This window comes from Trifolium pratense, linkage group LG3, assembly GCF_020283565.1.
Source record: "Trifolium pratense cultivar HEN17-A07 linkage group LG3, ARS_RC_1.1, whole genome shotgun sequence".
Lineage (NCBI taxonomy): Eukaryota > Viridiplantae > Streptophyta > Magnoliopsida > Fabales > Fabaceae > Trifolium > Trifolium pratense.
The window spans coordinates 11,963,697-11,989,953 of record NC_060061.1 but is presented as its reverse complement, the minus strand read 5'-3'; the positions used below and the strand labels follow the sequence as shown (position 1 = coordinate 11,989,953).

The 26,257-nt window shown below is 31.8% G+C and overlaps 3 protein-coding genes across 3 annotated transcripts; 1 reads left to right on the top strand and 2 right to left on the bottom strand.

The window, feature by feature from the left end:
* Window positions 1-389: 389 nt before the first annotated feature.
* LOC123914325 lies at window positions 390-3,364 on the bottom strand. The gene is made up of 6 exons (XM_045965431.1): window positions 2,729-3,364; window positions 1,726-2,261; window positions 1,404-1,462; window positions 1,173-1,271; window positions 866-1,042; window positions 390-773 (listed from the first exon to the last, which is right to left on the bottom strand). Exons 1-6 carry the CDS (start codon window positions 3,193-3,195, stop codon window positions 732-734), a joined length of 1,380 nt encoding a protein of 459 aa, XP_045821387.1. The 5' UTR covers window positions 3,196-3,364; the 3' UTR covers window positions 390-731.
* Window positions 3,365-12,939: 9,575 nt separating this feature from the next.
* LOC123914324 lies at window positions 12,940-15,796 on the top strand. The gene is made up of 3 exons (XM_045965430.1): window positions 12,940-13,246; window positions 13,399-13,464; window positions 15,098-15,796. Exons 1-3 carry the CDS (start codon window positions 13,070-13,072, stop codon window positions 15,590-15,592), a joined length of 738 nt encoding a protein of 245 aa, XP_045821386.1. The 5' UTR covers window positions 12,940-13,069; the 3' UTR covers window positions 15,593-15,796.
* An 8,226-nt stretch (window positions 15,797-24,022) lies between these two features.
* On the bottom strand, window positions 24,023-24,544 carry LOC123914588. The gene has a single exon (XM_045965790.1). It carries the CDS (start codon window positions 24,542-24,544, stop codon window positions 24,023-24,025), a length of 522 nt encoding a protein of 173 aa, XP_045821746.1.
* Window positions 24,545-26,257: the final 1,713 nt, after the last annotated feature.

Below are 26,257 nucleotides of genomic sequence, written 5' to 3'. Positions count from 1 at the left end.
TTAATTTTACTGTCGATTGTCGAATAGGTTTAAGATTTATCAACCCCTTATTTACTGTTGTGATTATGAATATCAAATTTATCTGTAAAGATGAATATCAAATTTAAAATGCATTAGATATTTTTTTTACTTATATAATTTTTGTATTCATAAAGTATCTGATATAATACATTATTGCACGTTTATTTATTCAGTACAAATTATATTATGAAATAATATAAATTCAAATTTACATTATAAGAAATTGAATTTATATTAAACTTAACATTAATAAAACATTTTAAATATGTTGTGTTTGGTTTAATGATGGGGGGGATGAAAATTTAATTAAGGTAAAGTGTAAAATTTAGGCGGAGGATAAATTTAGAGGAATTTAATTTGACCTTGAATATTCAAATGATGAAGAGAAATTTTAATTTAATTTGAAGACAATGTGGGGGAGAAGAAACTTTAGAACCATGCTTGAATATGGTTCTTGAAATATAGTACAGTACAAACTAATCCTTGCTTCCTCATATTATACAAATCAAATACTTCAAAAATATACCTACTAAAACATCAAATAACATGAAACCTAAAAAAAAGCATCAAATAACTCTATGATACAAACATAGACCAAACAGTGGATACATCAGTAACTATTTGTACAAAGGATGTTTTCAAATCTCCAAAGGTATAGTCCGTTGTTTGTCCACAACTTTCAAGACAAAACTGAGTCATCAAGGACTTTGTCATAAGGAAACATCTTCTGAAATGAATGCTGCCCATGCATCCTGTTCATTCATTTGCACTTATTTTCAGCATTGATATTCACTCATTCAATTAAAATTAATTCAATGACATGATATTTATTTATTTTACACACCTGAAGAATGGAGAAAGCCTGCTCTGCTACATACTTGTGTAGGATTGTTGCTCCTTTTTGTTGTAGTTTGTCTGGATGTAGGCATAACCTTGCTTTCTGATAAGCCCTCTTCACTTGTGATTTTTCTATTAAATTCACAAGAGGAATAGTGTGCCAGCCACTCTCAGGCCATAGAATCTGGTAATGAAAACATACAATAAAGGGTCAAATTTACTGTTACCTGGATAAGCCAAGGGGTATAAAATAAAACTAAAGAAGGTTTCATAAATTGTCAGTAATAAAAATTCAACAATAAAGAAAGTCTTACATGATGTAGTGTTGAAAGCAGTAGCCGGATGTCGGATTCTTTGCCAGATGACCACATTCTTATATTTTCATCCAACTTCTCTGTGTCAGTCCTTTGTTTCTGCAGGGGAAAAGGCAGAGATACCGTTCAGAATCTTTGTTCTCAGGAAAAAGAAATAGAAACAAAGTAAAATCCTAATACAAAAAAATCTGTTTAAGCTTTGTATCAGTTATTAGTAATATATAGTCTTACCTTAGGATGTTGAACTTTTCCAATTCCATCAGCATGGTATTCACTTGCATCACGGCTTCCTGCATCATAAGATACAAATATGAGGTGTCATGCTTTTGTGTCGTTTATTAACAAAATTTGTTAAACTTTGAGACTATCTATGCAGCTACAACAGTTCAGATCGAAAGTGTGTCAGGTACCCGAGAGGACCGAGACGTGTTAGTGTCTGACATCAACACATGTAATTAATTACATTCAATCACTTTCGTTATCTTAAATTATTACTAGTGTCTACGTGTCAGTGTAAGAGTGGTGTCCGTGTGTTTCAGGATAATCCAATCACCTTGTTTTGGGACAGTCTTATCATTGCCATTATCTCTCATGCTTGACTCTTCATCAGAGCTTCCTGATTGAAACTTCTCTTTGGCCCATGCAATTGCTTCATCAATATCTGATGCTTCACAATCTTCCCTTCTGAGATTGGAGTTAATTTCTATGACATAAGAGCTTATAAAATCGTCATCATCGCTGTAATCATCATCACTTTCACCACCATCATCATCCTGTTGTATAATTTGTTCTGAATGCACATGATCATGAACTGAACATTTTGACTCAGATGGGGAGTTGAGCTCCCAATCATCCGCGAATACTTTAACACCTCGATATGAATTGGATCCGAAACTCGTAGTTTCAGGGGACGAGACTTTTTTTGAGAATCCATGAGGAGAGCTTTTGAAGTTTGTCTTGTATTCATTATCCTGATCTTGAATTCCAAATGATTGAACATTGCATGGAAAATATGACACCCCTTGTTTACTTGGATATTCCTCAGACAACATAGTTGAGGAGTTCAATTTCCATGGGACACTCATTGGCCTGTAATAATCATAATTCATAAGACAATTTAATCTTCAATTGACTGTTTGCCATGAAATTGGTCTTGCTTTTTTTTTCACTATTATTTTTTCTCTATAGAATTTACAATTTGTTTAATTTAATTACTACTTGAATTATATTCAATTTTAGTCACACTTGAAATACTAGTTCAGTGTTAAGAGTTTAACCTTGCACTTGCAAGGTGCTTGAATTTCGTAAGAAACAATTCTAAAAATGGTTCTAAAAATAGTTATCAGTGCCACTTGAATTTATAAAAAAAATTATGTTTCTCAATTAAAAAAATCAATTTTAGTCCCTAAAAACATACATTTAAAAAAGAAACTAAATTAATTAATTAAAATTTATGTAAGAAGAAGAGTGTTTTGCAACTATATTCTATAATTAGTGATAAAGGGCATAAATGTCAATTAACAAAAACTGAAAAGAAAACCGTTAGTAGTACCTACCTTCTCAGCTTTGAAGTAAAACCAGACAGTGGCACCTCGTCTCCGATCGTCGGCCGGCAAGGACTTAGTTCCTCAGAACTCAGTGCCGACGACGAATTCGCCTTTGAAAGTGATCCCGATCGGTCTCTTGATTTCCGGTCATCGTCCGACCCAAATATATCACTAAAAAATCCTTCGTTTCTCACCGGAATCCTGAACACGGGCAAGGTCATGTCAACCTTCTCCACCGGAGGTATAAATTCCGGCAACCGGTAAATTTCATCGTAAAGATTGTCCGAGCTAGAGAATCTGTGAACGAGAAGGGATCTAGGTGGTCCTCCAAAGACATCGGAGTAGTCTGTGTGAGAAACGCCGGTGCTGCCGGAGAAAATGGACCGGCTCGTCCGGGAAGATGAAAGGTCCTCCACTGATCGGCGGCAAGCTTGACGCCGCAATGTGCTCATACCAGTTCTCCGGGAATTGTTCATTTCCGACGACGTTTATATAGTTGCCGGAATATTCACCGGAAATACAAAACCCGGAATTTGCGCCTTTTGTTTAATTTTTTTAACTTACAATATATTGTTTGATATGGCGCGTAGACTAGTTATATAGAGGTAGAGTTGAAACTTATAGGGAAAAAGATAAAAATAAAGATGGACAAAAAGGATCTTTGTGAAAGAAAAAAAATAAAAAAATTATTGATTGGACTTTTAGTAGTAGTAGTATTTTCTTTCTCACTAACAGATGAATCACTATTAATAATAATATCATGATATTATAATTCATTTGGTAGAAATATATTATAATAGTACATTACTTAGAAAAAAGATAAAAATGAGTGCATTACATTTTTATTTGTTGGGTTGATATATAGTTTACTTCACTTTCAAACATTAGCTTAGGTTTGGTAATATTGTTGGGTTATTAGGGGATAGTATGTGAGATTATGGTAGTTTTCTTTTTCATCTATATACTTGCATTGTCGTTGTTGCTATACTTAATGGAATATCTTCCTGATCAAATTTATTAGGAAGATATTTGATATAAGAAGTCAGTAGAATATTTGGTGAACCATCGACTTTAATACTACTGTTGGGTCATAATGGACAATCATGAGATCATCCACATTGGACTTAGAACAATCATACAAGTATGTTGGACACTACACTTTTACCCAAGACCTTAAGATATGTTTGAGTTCTCTCATTTATAAAATATTCAACCTCTAATATTTTAAACAATGTGGAACTTAACTCGTGGCTCACTTACTGCAACAAATATAACCCACATGTGTAGGTGTCCATATGACCGCATTCTTATTTTGACTAATTCGATTTTTTCTCAAATTTAAATTTAGAAATGAAGATGGAGAGGTGTTGATATGGATTCAAATTGGATGCAGTCAAAATCATAACTATATGTAGTCAGCACCATAACTACGTGCGGTCAATGAAATTTCAATTCTCCAATTTAGATTAGATAGACAATTTAAATTTTAATATTTAATTTTATAAAATTATTATTATTTTGAAAATCATAGGAAATAGTAAATGTAAACAAAACTGAAGATTTATTCTTGCGATTCTTTCTTTTCTTAGGAAAAAACTTTTTCCTTTAGTTTTAAACAAAGAAACTTATTCCATGTTTTTGCTTCTAATTACAAACTGTGCCACATTTTTTTTTCTTTCTTTTCCTGTTTCTATTTTCAAATGTTTGGAAACAGTTATTTTAGAGCATGTTTGGGAACAGTGCGTTGAAACATTTTTTTTGTTTTTTATGCTTTGTATACACATCTTTTGGACAGCAGACATCTTTAAATAGTTATGCATTAATAATGTAACATTAAAATTATCAAATAAAAACAAAAATAATGTACATTAAAAATATTTTCAAGTTAAATATTAAGGTTAAAAAACTATTTTAAATTGTTAGTGCAAAGCAATTGCAATGATAAAATCACGAATTCAACTCCTCACTATCAATCAACATATCTTATTTGAGAAGAATAAAAAAAAGGCATATAAAAACAAAATGACTATTTTGTTGTTAAAGATAAAAACATATAACTAAAACAAAAAATGTTTTCTAATACCAAATAGACTCCACATCATTTCATTTGTATGATTTGTTCACATTCTATCATTATTATTTTTGCTTTATCCCAACGGTTAGTGATAATTGTTTGGAAGAAAATGCATTTTGTGGTAATCTTAATTTCTTCCTTACCTGGAATAGAGCTACTTGCATTTGAATTAAAAGTCCCCACACCACAGACATCATCATCATCATGGCATAAGGGCTATGTTTTCCTTTTCTACCTTTATGCACTATGCTTTTCGTTTTCTTTTACTATTTTTCTTTCTTTTGTGGGGCATCAAATTCTATGTGACCTTTTTTGTTTGTCTTCATGTTGTGAGTTTGTCAAACCGTGTGATTTTAGAATTTGTAAAATTAATTTTTAACTAGAAACAAATGAGAACATGACGATAGATGAAAATCACACTTGATAAAAGCAACATCATAGCATGATTAAAATAAAGTATTCTATATAAGATTGTAGGTCTAAGATAATGCGGATAACTAAGTCAGTTTAGTCTAGTGATGAGAGATTTGGGTAGTATGCAGGAGGTCTTAGGTTCGATGCTCTCTAACAAAAAAAAGAAGATAATGTGGATAACTCAACAGATTTGATCTAAAAAGAGTTAAAAGAAATTGTAGGTCTTATATCCACTCACGAGCAAAGGAAAACAATGGATTTGAATGCTCTCCTACCATTCATCTTATGTTTCTTGTTCTGCACTGATCTGAGCCGTTGATCTATTAATCTACGTTGTTGACTGTTACCGTAAATTTGAATGAATGGTTGAAATTTACGCAGGACCATCTAGTATAACCGAAGAGGATCCACTTTTGGAAAACAACGGTTAAGTCTAGCTAGTACTCCACTAGTGAAAAATACTCCACTTCTACAACCTAACAAATCAAAAGGTGGAATCACAGCTTAAAAATTATTTAAATATAATATAATGTCTAATACATTTTAAATATAATTAACGATCTTATAAACCTATGTATAGAAAATAATGGAATATCCTAAGATTGTTGTCATTAATAAAATTGCTTTTAACCGTGTACTACATGTGTGGTGGATCATAGATGGACAAAAAAAAAGGTGAAGAAAAAGTTTGCTAGAGAAAGGATGATTGATACTTTTATTTTGTTTGAAAGGGTGATCGATACCACAAAAGGGGACAATGCATGCCTTACATTGATTAATTTGAGATCATAGCCCGTTGCTTATTCCATTTTAGAAATCATAATGCCACCTCATAATTAATGCTTTTTATATTATGAGGTGAAATGCCACCTGCTAATTAAGCAAGTGGCCAAAATGATCATATGGTTTTGTATTTTTACTATAATTTTCATTCTTCTTTTGTTTGGATGTGCCTAATAAGAGATGGACCGAACCTCCATATATAGAGTTTGATTGCTATTTTATTTTTTGGTTCTCTATTATATCATACTATAGTAGCTAAAATCTCTTGTTTTAAAATCATTTTTTTTTCTCTTTCAATTATCACGTTTTTGCAATTTTAGTCTCAATTTATAATTTTTATCAAAATAATTAGTGGTATTTTTTCTTCAAATTTACAATTGGAACAATAAATCACAATTTTTTAAGGTTAAAAATCAATATTTCACAGGTAAAAAATATAAAGTGAGACCAAAATTATAACAAATGTAATAATTAAGAGAACAAAAAGTTTAATTTAAAATAGGGAAACTATATTTTTATGAGTGTGATAAAAATGGGACCAAATTTGCAATTAAACTTTAACTTATATGATGTGTCAAAAAACAAAAATTTAACCTAAATCTATTTTGTCATACAGATGTGTAACTTTTCATTTTATAGTCAGAATTTACTTTACCTTTTTTTTTTCTTCTTCATAATATCAGAATTTACTTTACTTAAAAAATTAGTATATTTAACTAATATATTTTAAAAACCTAATATATATAAATATCTATTAGGTATTTGTTAACATTTGAAAGAAAAAAAATCATTGCTAGTTTAGCCTTTAGGTGTTGTGGGGATAATGTATGTCTCTTTTTTTTATTAATGTATATGACTCTATTATTCTCTCGATTCCTACATATATATACTAGTACATTATAAAAAGTTTTAGAACCTTTAACTAGTACACTATAAAAAGTTTTAAAACCTTTAAATCTTTAATCATGCACATGCTGCATGCATCAAAAGCAATCAAAGCTTGCGTCTACCATTATTCTTCCTTCCACCTTTAAATCCTTGTATTATTTTGTGATATGGTTGACACTTCAACGTGATTGTAACATTGTGAATCTCTTCAAAACTATCCCCACCTATATTAATTAATGGTCAAAGATCAATCAATAGCAAAGGTTAGCTGCTAGAATAGGCCCCGAATAGAGATACATATGCATGCACAATATATTTGCGGGGACGGAGTTAGAACTTAGAAGTAGACCAATAATTTTAAAAGGTTATGGTCTTTTCTAAATTTTTTTAATACTTGACTCTTGTGTATGAAAAAAATATAGTCAAGTGGTGAGAATTCACCGTATTGATATATCAATGTATGTTTTTTTCTAAAAATAGTTTTTTTTTTTTGTGCGCAAAAATGAGTGATTTATTGTGTAAATATTGGATCTAATTAAAGAAAAAATGTCACTTTGAGACTAAAACTTTCATTTTTTATGCCAACAACCATTTTTATAGCAAAATACATGGGATCAAGATTACAACAAATGAGAAAATATAGGTGCCAATTTTTTTTTTTTAAAAAAAAGGAACATTTTTGTAAGTTTGATGAAATAAAAGACTAAAAGTGTAATTAAACTTATTTTTTATCTCTACATCGTTTTTGTTAAACTAAATTTATATTATATAGTTAGATTTTTTTACTCAATTATATTGAGCCTTAAACACTTACATTTTTACCATTAAAATTTTAACCAAATAAAATACAAATCCACAATATTAACTTTGAATTTATCTTATAATTTCTTATATATATTGTGCATTTAATTTTTTTTACTACATTATAGTTTTAAATTTAGTCCTCCTGTGCCTAAGTTTATTTCTGCCTCCATCCCCTTATACATGTGCAACAAATTTAATATATTAGTGTTTTTTTTTTTACGAAACAAATTCAATATATTAGTAAACTTCAATTTATATTCAAATTAATATTGTGAAACAAACATACACACACAGACGATGTTTATAATAAATGATTAAGCACTTATTGTATGGTACATACTTATAATAGTTACTTAAAAGCAGCTTGATCTCCCTCCATACAGGTGCATTCTCAATCTTTGGAATGACAAGTTCAAGTTCGTCACACGTGGTGGAAAGATAACATAAATACCGACATTAACTTGCTAATTATAGTCTTTCTTTGAGTTCTTTTAGTTGTTCTATAGTGGACCTCCAAGTGAACTTCATACTTACTTTTGATGATTTATCTGAAACTTGCATGTTTAAAAATGTTAGATTAACTTTTTAGTCTCATTACATTAGGTTTCTTTTGTACCAAAAATTAAACAATTCAAAACTACACAACCAAAAATATGGCAATACATGGGGCACCTGCCTGCACTAATGTTTGAGAATTTTTTTTATATAGTATAAGTTGACACCCACAACACATAGCATTCACTTGATTACACATTAAAATACAATGATAAGAAAAAGTAAATAATTTTTGTTCTCATGTATGCCCTACTTTCTTCCTACTAATTCTCTATTTCATCATTTTCCCTTTGTTTTTCGTATATAATGTAAAACAAATAAAAGAAAAAAAAATAGCTTTTATCAATGAAGTAGTAAATGTGAGTATGATTTTTTTTCCCCTAAATCTAATCACTGAACATCTATACTGTATGACTGTATGTGTATAGTTTAAATTGTTTTTTTTATTTTTATTTATTTATTTTATTTCTAGGAACAAGTACTACAAATAATTTTTTAAAAATAAAGTCAAGTTCAAAACGATCATTAACATCTAATTCTCAAGCACGTGATGAACGTAGAAGCACAAAGTTGGATTCATTAATGAAAATGATTTTTTGGTTACATGATTGTTTAGTTACTTATATAGAGATGTTTTTATTGATATTGAAAATGAGAAAGTAATTGAACGTTTTCATATTATGAGTAAAATGTAGATAACAATTAAAATAGGAGAAAAATGCATCTAAAAAAAATGTAGATAACAATTAAACCAAGTAATTGAGTTCAAGTAGTTAATGAAATTCTCTTAATTATGACGAATCGTTTGGAAGAACCCAAGTTTAATTTCTAATAAAATAATTATTGATCAGATTTTATTTACTTCACACTCGTGCCCCCACTATTCAAAATTTCTGGCTCCATCAACATATGACTTAATTGAGAAAAAGAAAAAAAACTTAAAAATTTGAAAGACCACATCATATATTTTGACGAGCAGAATAGATGAGAAAAATTGGTGTATAAGCGACAATAATGCCAAAATAAATTTGATGCACTCTTGTTTTTTTTTTTTTTTTATCTAGAGAAAAATCTTATAACTTTTTTAAAGTGACAAATTAACCAAAAGAGTATGACAGAGGTGTTAGGATTTGATAGGGAGAGAGAGACGACGGTGGATGGAGGGGGAGAGGTTGGGGGCCGGTGTGACGAGGCAAGGGACACACAAGGTGGGGAAAGAGGTTGGAGTGGGTGAGCATTGAACAATGACAGAGTTTCATTAATTAATTTTGTATACATCGGAGGTGCAATTAAAAAAAATATATTTTTTAAATTCATTTTTAAAAATTGTAGGTTGTAAAATGTGTTGATGTAACATGTGAATCACTTAATTAGTTGTTCACATATGTGCTGATTTGATGGATAATTAGACTTTTACAAAATGACTAAACTTAGGAAATTAAAAATGCTATTATATATGAATGCTATGATGTAAAAATCGCAAGTTTGTAAAAATTAGATAGTAAAAAATATAATTTAACCAAAAGTTTATTAATGTATCTAAAAAAATTATATATCATTTTTATTTTTACGAAATCTTTATATCTGTATCATATCATATCCGTAATACGAATAAGGCTTCTTGGATGATATATCTAGTCTTTATGTAAGCAGAGAAAAAAAAAGACACATCCTTTAAGAAATTGGAGTAAATTATTAGATAAAATACTTCCTCCGTCCCAAATTATAACGAAAATATAAAAATCACACTTATTAAAAAAAAGTAAAACATGATAATTTGAAATATTTTTTGTAGGTTTTCCTTGAAATAAGTTGCATGGGAAGATGTAAACACAATTTTTATTGATTGTTGTTTATTGAGAAAAGTTGAGAGAAAAAATTAAATGTAATTTGCATTTAGTTTTATGAGATCAAGGAAAAAAACTTCATTGAAAACGATTTTTCCCTTATAATTTAAGACAAAAAAAAAAATTCTCTTATAATTTGGGACGGAGGAAATATGTCATTTTTAATTTTACCCTTACCTTTTGTTTTAAATTAAATTACTATTTATTATGGTTAAAAGTGAAACTAATGGTAAAATTGGAATTGTTGATAAATATAATGATTATAGTAGTTTTTGCTTATATTAGAGACTTCTAATTTTTTATTTATTTTTACTTATATATGAGATCGGAGGAGTATTGTATTTGGTAAAATAAAAGTTGTGAATTAAAAAGCAACACAACGTGTCCCCATGAGCTTAGCTCAATTGGTTGGGACATCAGCATTTTATATGCAGGAGTCAGGGTTCGAACCCTGGACACTCCACTTATCCATCTTTAAAGGTGGAATTTCAAGCCACTAGACTACCTGACAAAAAAAAAAAAAAGCAACACAACGTGGTGATTGTTGTGGCTATCTTTCCTTCATGATAAATAAACTTTATCTGGTTGATACAATGTTGAATAATGATTCATATTTTAATATCAATAATTTTAAATCCTCATACAACATCCTCCACCTAACTACAGTACTAAATGACTTTTTGTTAATTTTAAAGCATTTTCCTTTTCCATCTTTAATTAATTTTAGAGTCTCTTTATTATGGGATAGGATTTGATGTTGTTACACTGTCCTACCGTAATAGATGGGAATCTCCGATCTCAATCTCCCGTTGAACATTTGAGTGTTTGTAGGTACAAGTTTCACTAAAGAGCTCCACCGTTGTTCTTTCACCACTATGGTCGTTGATCCACCTCGAATTATTTTGGTGTCATCTATGAGAATTGAGGGCCTAAGTCACGCAAGGGATGACATACCCTTCTAGTCCTTTAGCCGTGACTTGGAGACCATTGTTCAGGTATACGAGTAAACAATTGGTTGGAAATCGAGACTAAAGATATTTTATAAACAATCACATTCAACCCATCGAGATATCTTTTAACTTTGAAAATTTGCTTTAAAATCAAGAATCAATGTCCAGGATGATCTGGTCTAGAATATACTAGTGCATGTGTCTATAAGAGGGGATCTGAAGCGAAGATGTTTCGGTGCAAGACGTGAACTGGAATCCGAGGAAAAGATGATTCAGTGCATGTTAAGATGCACCGATGCATGCACGTATTTTTTACCAAAACCTATTTAATATTTTGTTTCTTTTTAAAGTAGACTTGTTCATACTTCTTAGGCTTTTATTTTTCTATATAATGAGAGCATGTAAACACAGAAAAATAAGGATTTGTAGCCAACACACAAGCTAGGGTTCGTGGAGAATTCTCATAGTCGAAACTTTACCTATTAAAATTATAATCGCTTGATCTTATATCAATACAGTATCACGTGAACGTTGTACAAATATTATTTGCTTTTAATTTTTAAATGAAAAAGGAAAAATTATTATTAATTAATTGATGTTATCGATTGTTTTATAACCATCTCCGAAGATATTTGAATTCAACGAACTTTGTAAATTTAGATGGTGTTTGCAACTATGGAAATGTTTTTTTAACTTTTAATCAAGGAATTATTTTTCAAAATCATTGATATAACATACTAATAAAATGATTTCATATACAAACACAATCAATTGCTAAATTTTGTGGTTCAACTTTCAATTCCATACTGCAATTGTTGCTTGATTGTTGGAAATCTGTTTTTAGCTCAGTCTCATAGGACTAAATGGCTTTCACTTTACTTTTTCAATAGTTTTTCATACTTTCATTTACATGTTACTTTATTCCAAGTTAATTCATTGGTTTGTGTAATTTTTTTTCCTCCCATTTTCTTTCCATCATACTAAATGGACCCTTAATTTTGTAGGAGTTTAATTTATTCTATTTTTTAACATGTCCTTTATAAACAATTCTCTATAACCATAAAGATAAAAGGCATTTTTATAATTCTAGATTTTATTTTTTTTGACGCATTTTATGATTCTAGATGAGAAGACAAGGATGATGACCTTTTCTAGTCGAAGTTCCTATTTTTCTCCTTGAATTCTTGAAAGCTGCATGACGTCAACAGAAGTGAGAAATTTGTGTTCATCTACAACAATCATGCAACTTGTTGGAAGTAAATTTCTTAAGGCTCGTTTTGTTTTATTAATTTTTTTTTTATTTTTTTTTATTTTTTTATTAATTATGTTATATATATCTTCGAGGTATCTATCAACTTTTACTATTATTAAATTCCCCCAAATTAAGAACATGACCAATCATATTAGGTGTGAAGTATCGATCCATTTTGCTAGCCGTTTTTAATAGATTATCACCTTTCAACCACGGTTTTTATAATTGAAGAAATAAAATTGTTATTTTACAAATTTGATGGACTATACAATTAAGTAGAACTAAAATGTTGACTTACCCATAAATGTGTGATAGTGGGTTACCCTTATGACGAATCATTCAGGCCGGAAAACCTGAATTTGATTTCTAGTTGGATTTTTTTTCTTTTAGACTTTATTTATCTTGTAGCCAAACTTTGAATCACCGGAACTCCTTTTATTTGTTCACACAAGGTTAAAAAAAATACCTGTATGTTGCAACTTAGAACTAAACATTTGTTTTTTAATTTTGGGTACAATGAATGTTATGTCAGCAAATTGAATGAGTCAATACACGTTTAAAGTCCTAAGTCATTTTTCATTATACTCAAAGTCAAGATTTTGTACAATTCCAAGAAGCAACCTTACTAGTATGCATGAATCATGAATGATGTCATGAAACCTTTGTTTGAGCAAGCGTGTGTTTTATGACTATTATGAGACAAATTAAATTAACAAATATTCATAGCAATACAAATAAGACATAAAAGTAGTACTGAAGAGTGAAGAGAAGAAGAAAAGAGACATGGTTACATGCTGTGTAGATTTCAACAACAAAGAATTGGAAATAAGTTTCTTTGTTTTCAAGCCAACTGTAGTAATTGTTGACCATCTTATTCATGAACTCAAACAGTTTTCCTCATGTGCTGAGAATCTTGGTTGTATGCAAAGTTCTATATTTAAGAGCATCCATGGAAATATGGTACTATATATATATGTTTCTCTTGTTTTTCAAATTTTCATAACTTAATTTATTTGTGTTCTCTAGGGAATTTTCTTCCTTTTCTTTCTGGAATTTATGTGTGTCTGCTGATTAACACATTTCATTCTTTCTCCAATTTGTATTGATACTAGATAATATGGTATGGAGCATGGCAGAAACGATCAAATGATGATAAGGATAAGTTGACAGCAGACCTGGTAAGTATGAACCTAACTAGCTAGTAGTACTTTGACATTTATTGCTTTTCCTTCTTGTGTTGGTAATTAAGTACTTAATTTTAAGTACCAAAAAAGACTAGTAACAAGGAATGTTCCTTCTTTGTGTCCTCCCGGTGAGTTATAACTTGGGTGGTAGGAATATTTCATGTAATATGTATGGACTCAGGTTTTAACTCTGATACTCTAATTTATTCATCTTAAAAAGGTTAGAATATCTAGTCAATGTGCTACTTAGTAAAAAAAACAAAAATAATGTTTCTCGTGTTAGGTCATGAGGAAGCCTGAAACAATGAGAACTATCACATTGGACTTGTTTGGTTTGAATAACACATCTCCATAAAAAAAAATTAAAGCATTTATATATGAATTTATTCATTTATATATCGTAAACACTTTCATCCAATTAAGGACTTATTATTTATACTTGATACTCTAACACCTCAAAGTACCAACAAATATTTTTCTTGAAACAAAAATAAATGCACATACTAGCACCTAGCACAAGAGTGAAGAGTGGCAGTTGAAATTCTCTTAGTTGTGAATATCACCAAATTCACTACATGTCCACAAAGACCACGTAACATTTGCTTATACCCCTCAAAACCTTGATAATTTCTAATAGAGAAAAATCCTTGCACCCAAATAATCAGAAAATATGTATATGCAGCTGTTTAGCTAAATCACAATGCAATAATAGGTGATTAGAAGTATTTTATTGCTACAGAATAGTGTTGCAGTACTTTAGAACTCACTTACTTTGTAAAATTTTTTTTTATTTGACTAAATTAAACTTTTGCCCTCGTATATAAATTTCACAAACTTACAATTTTAGCCCCTAACTTTAGTTCGTTTTGCAAAAGATTTGTTCCGCACATATTTTAATCAAATCAACGCACGCATGGATAATGACTCACACGCTATGTTAGCATGTATTGCCACATATAATGATGTGGCATGTAGTCATTGTCCACATGGCAAGACATGTTGATGTGGCATGGACATTGTTCACGTATACGTTGACTTTGTCAAAATCAATGGGAACAGATCTTTTGCAAAAGAGGCTAAAATTAGGGGTAAAAATTGCTATTATAAAAGTTAGAGGATCAAAATTGCAAATTTATTAAAATTAGTGAGTCAAAATGCAATTTAACCGTTCTATTTTCATATATTCTAAAATCGTTGTTAATTTTACTTGCTAACAACGAAATACTAGACTATGAACAATTGTGTGCTTTTAGGAAATAATGAAAATGTCAAAAAAAAAAAAATTCATTATTTTCAAAAATGCATCATCTTTTACCAGCCTTTTTATTTCTTTCACCAGAATTGTTCATTTTATAAATTTCATATCTTCTTATTAGCAAAGTTAAAATGAACACATAAAAATAGAAAATATTTTCACCAACTAAACAACACCCTCATACTGTTGCAACAGATTCCACTCTCCTTTTAACACTCAATTATTGGAACTTTGGTATAAAATGTAAGTTAAAGAATATTTACAAGTGCACAATGAATATGGGCCTATAACTATAGAATAATGTATCTATTAGTATATGATTAGTTAATCACATTTTTCATCTATCTTTTTCTTCAATTTTTCCTTTTACAGCAATCAATGCTAACAAATGTAACAACAATGGGTATCTTAGTTGAACACAATTTCCTCAATGCATATGCTGGAGAATCAAGAGATGGTACATTAATTGCAAAGTTTAGTACAGGTGATATAATCTCCATGAACTCAATACTCACAACTACCAAAGACCTTAATGATCTATGTTATGCAGTCCTAGCAATATTTAGGTCACGTTTTACTCAAATAGAAGGCAAAACTTCAGGCCTTTGTTTGAAAGGACAAATGTTACCTACTGTTGTATGCATTCATGTGTGGAAATCACTACAATTTTGTTACTCATGGATTCTAAATCCAGATTATAGAAAGTGGATGGTTCCATATCTTGAAAACTTCTCCATAAACATTATGAAGTATGATATTTTTAGAGTAGTTTATGTTAGTGGTCACAATATAGTTAATCTTCCTTATAATTATAATGTTGACATGTTGGAAAATGAAGAAGAGAGTAGACAAAAACATGTGATGTAGAATTGAGAATATGATGTTTGATACAAAGATTTGTATATTGTTGTACATTTTTCTAGTCAAATCAAATTTATGCATTAATGATGCGTCTGAAATTACAGGTTGAATGACTTCAAATGTCAACTCTAGTTGAAGTTTCAGAGTGTGGCTTAGTTTAGTCTCAATTTCCAAATCACGATGACACTGCGAAATCACTTTTTTCTTTAAATTCCAAATACAATATAACATTGCGAATAGGAAAAGAAAACCGAGATAATCTTATACTATTAGGTGTTCTTTAAAGTTTTTGGCATTTCAACTTTTTTAAAAGCTCTCTTTAATCAACCTCATTCATAAAAATCTATAAATTCACAAGCATTTTTGTTAAGTTGGGAAATTAATTACTCATGTCAATAGATTAGTCTCATAATTTGGAAGTTAACCTAATCTTGTTCTTAAACACAAACTAAAAATAATGAGTTTAATCTATTGGATATGCATCGTGAATATAAATTACTATTTTTTTCATGACAAATCTTTTAAAATATGAAAATAGTTTGAAAACGAAGTAGCAGTTTTGTAATTAAAAGTAAAATAAATAAAAATGTTACTCCATACAATGTTTTATTTTTTAAATAAACGGGCTCAGCATATCTTTGAATTGAATGGGCTTTCACCTGAGCTGCCCGGACATATTGTACCAACGATTATACTAGATGATGATTTCTTTCCCCAGCTCCCGAATTTCTTTTTTCACGCAAAACACGCAGAAAATTTTGAATAGCATTTTCCAAAGTTTTTTGCACGAAAAGAAAAATTTGGGGGTGCAAAGAGAAATCATCATACTAGACGGGGTTTTGTTAACAAGTTGCTTTCTTGTTGTTGGGTCATTAGTGAATGGTTTCTCATTCCACCCCCTTTATTTTCAGACACCCCCACAAAAAATACACTACTGAAAGGACTGTTAATGAAATGCTTATTGAGAAATTATTCATTAGAGACCCTTAATGAGTAATTATAAGTGATGTTTTCTCTCCCGACCTCCCGTGATTCTTTTATACCCCCCAATATTCCAATTTTGCCTTTGTAAAAAAATTCGGTTCGCAGAAACCAAATTTTCTCTAGTGCAAATTCAGCTTAAATTTCAAGGTTGAATGATGCATTTTTTTGTTTTTCACCACCAGTTTAATCTGGTTCGGGGGTCAATTCTGGCATCAAGTGGTTCCAGCCCCCTCCCAATCGCAGTTGTGGCATCAAGATGGAGGTATTCAAATCTAAACCGACTTAAATTAAACTACAAAACGAAAAGAAAATAAAAGACAATCATGGATCAAATTGGATTTTAAATTATTTTTTAAAAACTGAACCAAACTGCATACATGTATTTTAATTTATTATTTTATTAATGTTATATATTACATTAATATTATTTATTGATTTTAATATTTTTATTGTTGATTTTAAATTTTTTAAATACTACTTATTTGTTCAGTTGAATTTATTTATATTGTTTCATCAATGTTTCAAATATAATTTATCATTGTTATTCCGTAACTTTATCTTTAAATTAGATGATTTTTTACCTCAAACACCCTTATTTATTTTTACTTATTTTTTCAAGCATCCCTCTCAATAAAGAGAACAAGGATGATTTGAGTTTCTACTTCTACAGGCCAATGTCATTAGTGGATGATCTTATGCATAATTTTCATAGTAAATAAAGTAAAGTTAAAACAACTTTAATCCCCATTAGAAAACGATTTTAGTTTATATATATGGGGGCTGCTAACTTAGACCCAGTTGGGTCTAAGTTAGCAAAGTGCACCTTTTTCAGTTGGACCAAAATACCCATTCTTTTTAATTAATTAACCAAATTACCATCAATGGACGCGGATCCAGTGTCGCGCGCGTACCGCAGGACCATGGTTACAGACCGTTGATTTCCATCAGACAGCCAAGATCTGATCTCATCAAGACTGTTTGATCAATCAGACAGCACAGATCATCCGAATCCATCAGATTCCAGCGCGTGCACCACACTGGATTACACCCTGGAGAGAGAAGAATCTACTTTTTAAAAGCAGGACACGTGTCGCTGTCTGATTGGCTGGGCGTGATTTTTTTCCATTTAATACTTTGAACTCAATTATTTCGTTGTAAATTAATTTTTTATTTTATACCAAAATTCATAATTTTTTTTTCTCTACAAATAGAGACTTGGTTCGTTTGATTTGGACACAGAAAAAAAAACCCAATTTTTCACTACCTTAATCTCATTTTTCACTACCTTACATCAACTCACTGAAACCATTCTACCAGGAAAATGGTTTCAGAGTACAAATCTCTGAAACCATTCTACCAGCTAAATGGTTTCAGAAGCAAACACAATTAATAAATTACTCACTGAAACCATTCTACCAGTAAAATAGTTTCAGAGTACAACTATGTGCAACCATTCTACAAGCTAAATAGTTTCAGAAGCAAATAACTAATAATCAACTTACTGAAACCATTCTATCAGCAAAATGGTTTCAGATTACAACTCTCTGAAACCATTGTACCAGATAAATGGTTTCAGAAGCAAACACAATTAATATATTACTCATTGAAACCATTCCACCAGTAAAATGGTTTCAGAATACAACTATGTGCAACCATTCTACCAGTAAAATGGTTTCAGAAGCAAACATTAGTTTTTAATTACCGTTTTATCTCATTTAATTAACTAAAAATAGTTTAAGGTCTCCAAAAATTTCATAAAATATACCAAAAGTTCCAGAATATTATCTACTATTTTCCTGGTATAATGGTTTCAGTGAGTTGGTTGAGTGGTGCGTGTTAAATTACAACACACAAGTAACGTATTTAGTAAACAAAAAATGAGATTAAGGTAGTGAAAAATTGTATTTTTTTTTCGGTGTCCAAATCAAACGAACCAAGTCTCTATTTGTAGAAAAAAAAAATTATGAATTTTGGTATAAAAAAAAAATAAAAAAATAATTTACAACGAAATAATTGAGTTCAAAGTATTAAATGAACAAAAATCACGTCCAGCCAACCATTGTGTGACACGTGTCCTACTTTTAAAAAGCAAATTTTTCTCTCTCCAGGGTGTAATCCAGTGTGGCGCACGCGCTGAAATCTGATGGATCAGGATGATCTGGGCTGTCGGATTGATCAGACAGTCTTGATGTGATCAGATCTTGGCTGTCTGATGGAAATCAACGGTCTGTAACCATGGTCCTTCGGTACGCGCGCGACACTGGATCCACGTCTATTAATGGGTATTTTGGTTAATTAATTAAAAAGAATGGGTATTTTGGTCCAATTGAAAAGGTGCACCTTGCTAACTTAGACCTAACTAGGGTCTAAGTTAGAAAACCCCTAGTTAGGTCTAAGTTAGCAAGGTGCACCTTTTCAATTAGACCTAATATAGGGGTTTTCTAACTTAGACCCTAGTTAGGTCTAAGTTAGCAAGGTGCACCTTTTCAATTGGACCAAAATACCCATTCTTTTTAATTAATTAACCAAAATACCCATTAATAGACGCGGATCCAGTGTCGCGCGCGTACCGAAGGACCATGGTTACAGACCGTTGATTTCCATCAGACAGCCAAGATCTGATCACATCAAGACTGTCTGATCAATCAGACAGCCCAGATCATCCTGATCCATCAGATTCCAGCGCATGCGCCACACTGGATTACACCCTGGAGAGAGAAAAATTTGCTTTTTAAAAGTAGGACACGTGTCACACAATGGTTGGCTGGACGTGATTTTTGTTCATTTAATACTTTGAACTCAATTATTTCGTTGTAAATTATTTTTTTATTTTTTTATTTTTATACCAAAATTCATAATTTTTTTTTCTACAAATAGAGACTTGGTTCGTTTGATTTAGACACCGAAAAAAAAATGCAATTTTTCACTACCTTAATCTCATTTTTTGTCTACTAAATACGTTACTTGTGTGTTGTAATTTAACACGCACCACTCAACCAACTCACTGAAACCATTATACCAGGAAAATAGTAGATAATATTCTGGAACTTTTGGTATATTTTATGAAATTTTTGGAGCTTTGAAACTATTTTTAGTTAATTAAATGAGATAAAACGGTAATTAAAAACTAATGTTTGCTTCTGAAACCATTTTACTGGTAGAATGGTTGCACATAGTTGTATTCTGAAACCATTTTACTGGTAGAATGGTTTCAATGAGTAATTTATTAATTGTGTTTGCTTCTGAAACCATTTATCTGGTACAATGGTTTCAGAGAGTTGTAATCTGAAACCATTTTGCTGGTAGAATGGTTTCAGTAAGTTGATTATTAGTTATTTGCTACTGAAACCATTTAGCTTGTAGAATGGTTGCACATAGTTGTACTCTGAAACTATTTTACTGGTAGAATGGTTTCAGTGAGTAATTTATTAATTGTGTTTGCTTCTGAAACCATTTTGCTGGTAGAATGGTTTCAGAGATTTGTACTCTGAAACCATTTTCCTGGTAGAATGGTTTCAGTGAGTTGATGTAAGGTAGTGAAAAATGAGATTAAGGTAGTGAAAAATTTGGTTTTTTTTTTCTGTGTCCAAATCAAACGAACCAAGTCTCTATTTGTAGAGAAAAAAAAATTATGAATTTTGGTATAAAAATAAAAAATAAAAAATAAAAAATTAATTTACAACGAAATAATTGAGTTCAAAGTATTAAATGGAAAAAAAATCACGCCCAACCAATCAGACAGCGACACGTGTCCTGCTTTTAAAAAGTAGATTCTTCTCTCTCCAGGGTGTAATCCAGTGTGGTGCACGCGCTGGAATCTGATGGATTCGGATGATCTGGGCTGTCTGATTGATCAGACAGTCTTGATGAGATCAGTGCTTGGCTGTCTGATGGAAATCAACGGCCTGTAACCATGGTCCTGCGGTACGCGCGCGACACTGGATCCGCGTCCATTGATGGTAATTTGGTTAATTAATTAAAAAGAATGGGTATTTTGGTCCAACTGAAAAGGTGCACCTTGCTAACTTAGACCCAACTGGGTCTAAGTTAGCAGCCCCCATATATATATATATATATATATATATATATATATATATATATATATATATATATATATATATATATATATATATATATATATATATATATATATATATATATCATGTTGAGTCAAGATGAAAAGCTAATTATTATAGGTTTACAATTGAATCTTATACCCGCCATTAATATTTATAACAAGCAATGATCTTTTCAATGATTTTAACCCTTGGCTAATTTGATTTATTGAAGCATTATAATCAAATGTGTCACACTTTTAAGGTCACCTTTCAGTTGGTAGCTTTATTGTCTTCATTATTCTCTTTATCTTTAAGGAGTAAACTTCATTTCTTATATTAAAAAGTTAGGGCATCCTTATGATGTTTGCAAAAGTTTGATAAACATCATTGACTTCAAAGCCAACCTAAACGAAAATCCTTATTACTTGACAAAAAGGGAATTAGTAAATTAAAGCGTGAGGAAGAATTTTTCACACCTAAATTGCTTGATTTTTCAAAGATTAAGAAAGATAAGCAATCAAAGGGTCCCAAAATCGCAAAGCTAATTCCTTTTTTTTTTCAAGTCAAAATTCATCTTTTAAAATAGGGCCCATAAACAAACATAGTATCCTGTCTCGTGAAATTATTCCCCGCAAAGGTCCCACGCGAATTCTTTCTTTTTGTGGCTGTGTACGGTAACATATTATCAGACCTAGTATAATAAATAAAAAATTAGTTTTTTGATTAAGAGAAAAAAAAAATAAGAAACTAAGAAATACTAATAAGTATACGGCTTAAATATGAAAACCTGTAATTACGGCTTATTTTGATTTTATCCTTACAAAATAAAAGTTTGATTTTAGGTCTTGCAAAATACCAAAATTTTTAAAAAGGCCCTTGAGGTGAATTTTTGGCTGACATGTCGGGTAATTGTTGATTTGGCAGATGCTGACTAGAATTTTTAAGGACGTGGAATTAACATGTCATATTTATTTAAAGTAAGAAAAACGGAAAATAACATCTCAGATTTTTTAAAAAATAATTTTTTTTTTGAACAAGCCAAAATGAAATATATATATATAGGGGTTTTCTAACTTAGACCCTAGTTAGGTCTAAGTTAGCAAGGTGCACCTTTTGAGTTGGACAAAAATACCTATTTTTTTTTTTTTTGAAACAATAGAGCAACTGGGGCATGTATGTAATTTGCATCATAAAATAGCGCGCCCCCCAAAATAGCGCGCCCCCCATGCAACAACAACAACTATTACATTTTTAAAATTTCTTCCAAATTTCGACCTCATTTTACGTGCGAATCGAACGCCGATTTCAAAAACTAATACCGGAAACCTTTGTAAAATTGAAAAACGATCAAAATCCATATAAGGAACGTCGAGTTTCGTTGAGTATTGAGGGAGATCGAACCGGGTCAAAAACCGGGTCGCGCGACCTGTTTCTGCATAAAACGGGTGGGGGGGACGATGAACATTGCGCGTCGCCCACGCCCACTCTCACCGGAGGTGCGTGGGGGCGCGTGCGGCCTCAGGGAGGCTCTATTTGTTTTTTATTTTTTCATAATAAAATAGTAGATAATATTCTGGAAATTTTGGTATATTGTATGAAATTTTTGGAGACCTGAAACTATTTTTAGTTAATTAAATGATTAAAAAGGTAATTAAAAATATTATAATTCCATAAAAAATTTCCAAAATTTTATGTAAAGTACTATGAATTATTTAGAACCCTCTTGTGTACCTCACTCTCCCTAGTTCATGTCATGAAATTATTTTCACAAATTCCGCTGATTATTTAAAACCATTTAACAAATAATAATAATAATTTCATAGATTTGTACTCTGAAACCAATTGTTTTTTTATTTGTTTCTAATAAAATATTAGATAATATTCTGGAACTTTTGGTATATTTTATGAATTTTTTGGAGACCTGAAACTATTTTTCGTTAATTAAATGAGATAAAACGGTAATTAAAAACTATTGTTTGCTTCTGAAACCATTTAGCTGGTACTATGGTTTCAGAGAGTTGTACTTTGAAACCATTTTACTGGTAGAATGGTTTCATTGAGTTGATTCTTAGTTATTTGCTTATGAAACCATTTAGCCGGTAGAATGGTTTCAGAGAGTTATATTCTGAAACCATTTTGCTGGTATAATGGTTTCAGTGAGTTGATTGAGTGGTGCGTGTTAAATTACAACACACAAGTAACGTACTTAGTACGATACACATAATTTAAAATGCAATAGAACATATAAATAACGAGATTAAGGAAGTGAAAAATTATGTTTATATATTACTATGAAACCATTTAGCTGGAAGAATGGTTTCAGAGAGTTATACTGTGAAACCATTCTAGCAGTAAAATGGTTTCAGAAGCAAACAATTAAGAATCAACTCCCCTAAAACCATTCTATTAGTGAAATGGTTTCAAAGTACAACGCTCTAAAACCATTGTACCAGCTAAATGGTTTCAGAAGCAAACAATTAAGAAATTACTCACTGAAACCATTCTACCAGTAAAATGGTTTCAGAGAGTTATACTGTGAAACCATTCTACCAGCTAAATGGTTTCACAGTATTATATAAAGATAATTAAAGGTAGTGAAAAATTGAGTTTTTTTTTTGTGTCCAAATCAAACGAACCAAGTCTCTATTTGTAGACAAAAAAAAATTATGAATTTTGGTATAAAAATAAAAAAATAAAAAATTAATTTACAACGAAATAATTGAGTTTAAAGTATTAAATGAAAAAAAAAACACGCCAACCACCCAGCAGTTGACACGTGTCCTGCTTTTTTTAAAATAAAATTTTCTCTCTCCAGGCGCAGATCTAGTGTGGTGCACGCGCTGGCTTATCATGGAGCTGGATGATCTAGACTGTCTGATTGATCCGACAGCCATGATGAGATCATCTCTTGGCCGTCTGATGGAAATCAACGGTCTGTAACGGTGGTCCTGCGGTAGGCGCGCGACACTGGATCAGCGCCAATATGTTTTTTTTTTTTTTTTATAAAAAGAAAGGGTATTTTTGTCCAACTCAAAAGGTGCACCTTGCTAATTTAGACCCAACTGGGTCTAAATTAGCAGCCCCCATATATATATATATATATATATATATATATAAACAAAAAGTCTTCTTAGCACAAGACGTGCCAAGAACGACCAGATAAAGTTACACTAGAGTCAAAAAATACAAGAACCAAAAGAAACTATACAAGGCCCAGACAAAACATAGGACTAGACCACCAACTATGGCAGTTCAAAGCTAAAGTACTACTCGTCGCTTTCAACCACCTGTAGGAAAAAGTCTTGATCTTGTCCAACATATGATGCACTGAGTTTGTTGAGCCTCTTAACAATCTATGGTTTCTTTCGGTCCATACAACTCACACAACAGCAAGTCATATAAGCTGCATGAAAGAACGTCGTGCTCGAAGACCCCCTGCTGAACCTGTAAACTGAATAAAGTGACCGGAAAGAGTCTGAGCAGTCACCAGAGAAGAGCCATTCCAGGAGCTGACAAGAGACCAAAGGGCACCAAAAGTGCTGCAAGAAAGGAATAAGTGTTGGGCCGACTCAACCCCTCCGCAGCCAGAAACACAATGATGGGCCGCCTCAGATAAGATCCCTCGAGTAATCAGGTTTGCTTTGGTAGGTAACCTGTCCCGCAAGAGTCGCCAAATAAGACCTGACGCAACATCCAAAGTAACTGCATCCTGCGTCGTCAAAATCTGATATGTTCCACGAATAGTATAACCATCATCCAGGTCAGCCTGCCACTGCCACCTATCGGAAACATGATCCTGCAAAGAGAGGGTAAAAAGTAAAGCCTGACATTCCCCCAGCATCTCCTCCTCCCACGCCCTCAACTGACGCCTCCACACCCACGCCTCCCCTCCAACCCCCCATCCATGCATAAACATCTCAGCCACCGTGGCCGATTTGTTTTCTGCCAGATCAAACAGCCTCACAAACCGCTCCCGTAAAGAGGTCTCATCCACCCAAGGATCAGTCCAAAAGAAAGTATCGGACCCATCCCCCACCTTTCTCGAAACATACTCTCTGAACCACCCTCCCCCTGCCTCACCTCCACCATCCAATAAAAATAAAAATTGAAAAATAGAAATAGAAAACTTAATATATACTTATAAAAAAAATCAATATATTAGATTTAAAAATATATTAAATTTAAACAATAAAAAACAAAATAAATTATCAAATAGAAGAAAGAAATCACGCAAAAAGAAAAACGCAAAGACACTACAAGAAAATAGGCATTTACCGACGAAAATTACTGGCGGTTTAGGCCCTCTATACGTTTCTGGCGGCCTAAGCCCTCAATAAGTATAAAAAAACCGCCACAAACTAAAAAATTATTATTTAAATGATTATCGTTAAACTTACAGGCGGTCCTGGCCGCCAAAAAGTTGCTTTTCTGGTAGTGGCGGTCCAGGCCGCCAGTAAACTGAAGGAACGAAACGATTACTGGCAGTACTGGCCGTCTATAACTGGCTTTTCAGTTAGTGACGGTCCAGGCCGCCAGAAACTTGGCCAGAATTCAAAAAAAAAAGTTGTTCGCGCTTTGGAAACTGCCCAGCAGTTACTGTCGGCCTTGGCCGCCGCAAATGTGTTGGGAATTTAAAAAAAAATAGCCGTTGCTGTCGTCCTTGGGCTTTGTGGCGGCTTTGACCGCCAATAAGCTCCAAGACACAGCTTTCGACGTTGCCTTCCCCATATATATATATTTTTTCATTCACTTCACAACTCTCATTTCCACAATTCATTCTCTATCTAAAATTTCTCCAACATCTCTCTAAATATTCTCCAACTCTTTATCATTTCACTCTTCTTCTTCTTCACTCTTGTTTTTATGCAAGTTTTTCTGTTCTTTATTTAGAGACTCATGAATGGTTCGTCGGTTGCCGTGGTTGGGAGCTTAGTCTAAATAACTTCAAAGTCAGACACTACCCAGTTTTTTAAAATAATTATATCTTATTTTTAAATTAAATAAAAAAAACGATTTTTAAAATTAAATATAAACAAAATAATTAAAACTATTGAATTTTATATTTAAATAAAATAAAACGTTTTTTAAAAGCAATTAATATTTTAAAACAACAAAATAATTAATTAAAAACATTTTTATTTTAAAAATCGACTAAGCTTTAGTGGCGGCTCAGGCCGTCTCTAACTAGTCTAAGCTTTAGTGACACAACATATGTTAGCGGCGGTCTAGGCCGCTAGTATCTCCTGTGGTCCTTGAAGTAACTGTTGCTGGCTTGTGGCGGTCTAGGACGCCAATACATTTCGCCAGGATGGTTTTCGACGGCTTGGGCCGCCAAGAACGTTACCGACGCCTTATTTACTGGCGTAACGTGGCCGCCAGTTGGCCGCCACTAAATCTTCACTTTCTGGCGGTTTTTGCCTCTTCTTGAGGGCTTTTGGCCGCCAATAAATGGTTGTTTTCTTGTAGTGAGAAGAAAGTGACAAAAATTAGGGTTCTTGAATCAAAGTTGCGATTGAAGGACAAATCACGCAAAGAAGAAAGAAGATGTCGAGTAGCCAAATGTAGTAGCAGAGGTGGTTCGTCATTTTCAGTTTTTGTTGCAGAAAAGCTTCCTGTGTGTGGCTGTCAA

What these genes read in the sequence shown, in the direction of transcription:
- LOC123914325 (XM_045965431.1), bottom strand. Translation starts at nt 3,195, where the DNA reads ATGAACAATTCCCGGAGAACTGGTATGAGCACATTGCGGCGTCAAGCT. An exon ending in TTTACTTCAAAGCTGAGAAG is followed by an intron (nt 2,262 to 2,728) that starts GTAGGTACTACT and finishes TGATTATTACAG; the next exon opens with GCCAATGAGTGTCCCATGGA. An exon ending in AGGCTTTCTCCATTCTTCAG is followed by an intron (nt 774 to 865) that starts GTGTGTAAAATA and finishes ATGAATGAACAG; the next exon opens with GATGCATGGGCAGCATTCAT.
- LOC123914324 (XM_045965430.1), top strand. Translation starts at nt 13,070, where the DNA reads ATGGTTACATGCTGTGTAGATTTCAACAACAAAGAATTGGAAATAAGT. An exon ending in AGAGCATCCATGGAAATATG is followed by an intron (nt 13,247 to 13,398) that starts GTACTATATATA and finishes TATTGATACTAG; the next exon opens with ATAATATGGTATGGAGCATG. An exon ending in ATAAGTTGACAGCAGACCTG is followed by an intron (nt 13,465 to 15,097) that starts GTAAGTATGAAC and finishes TTCCTTTTACAG; the next exon opens with CAATCAATGCTAACAAATGT.
- LOC123914588 (XM_045965790.1), bottom strand. Translation starts at nt 24,544, where the DNA reads ATGTTTATGCATGGATGGGGGGTTGGAGGGGAGGCGTGGGTGTGGAGG.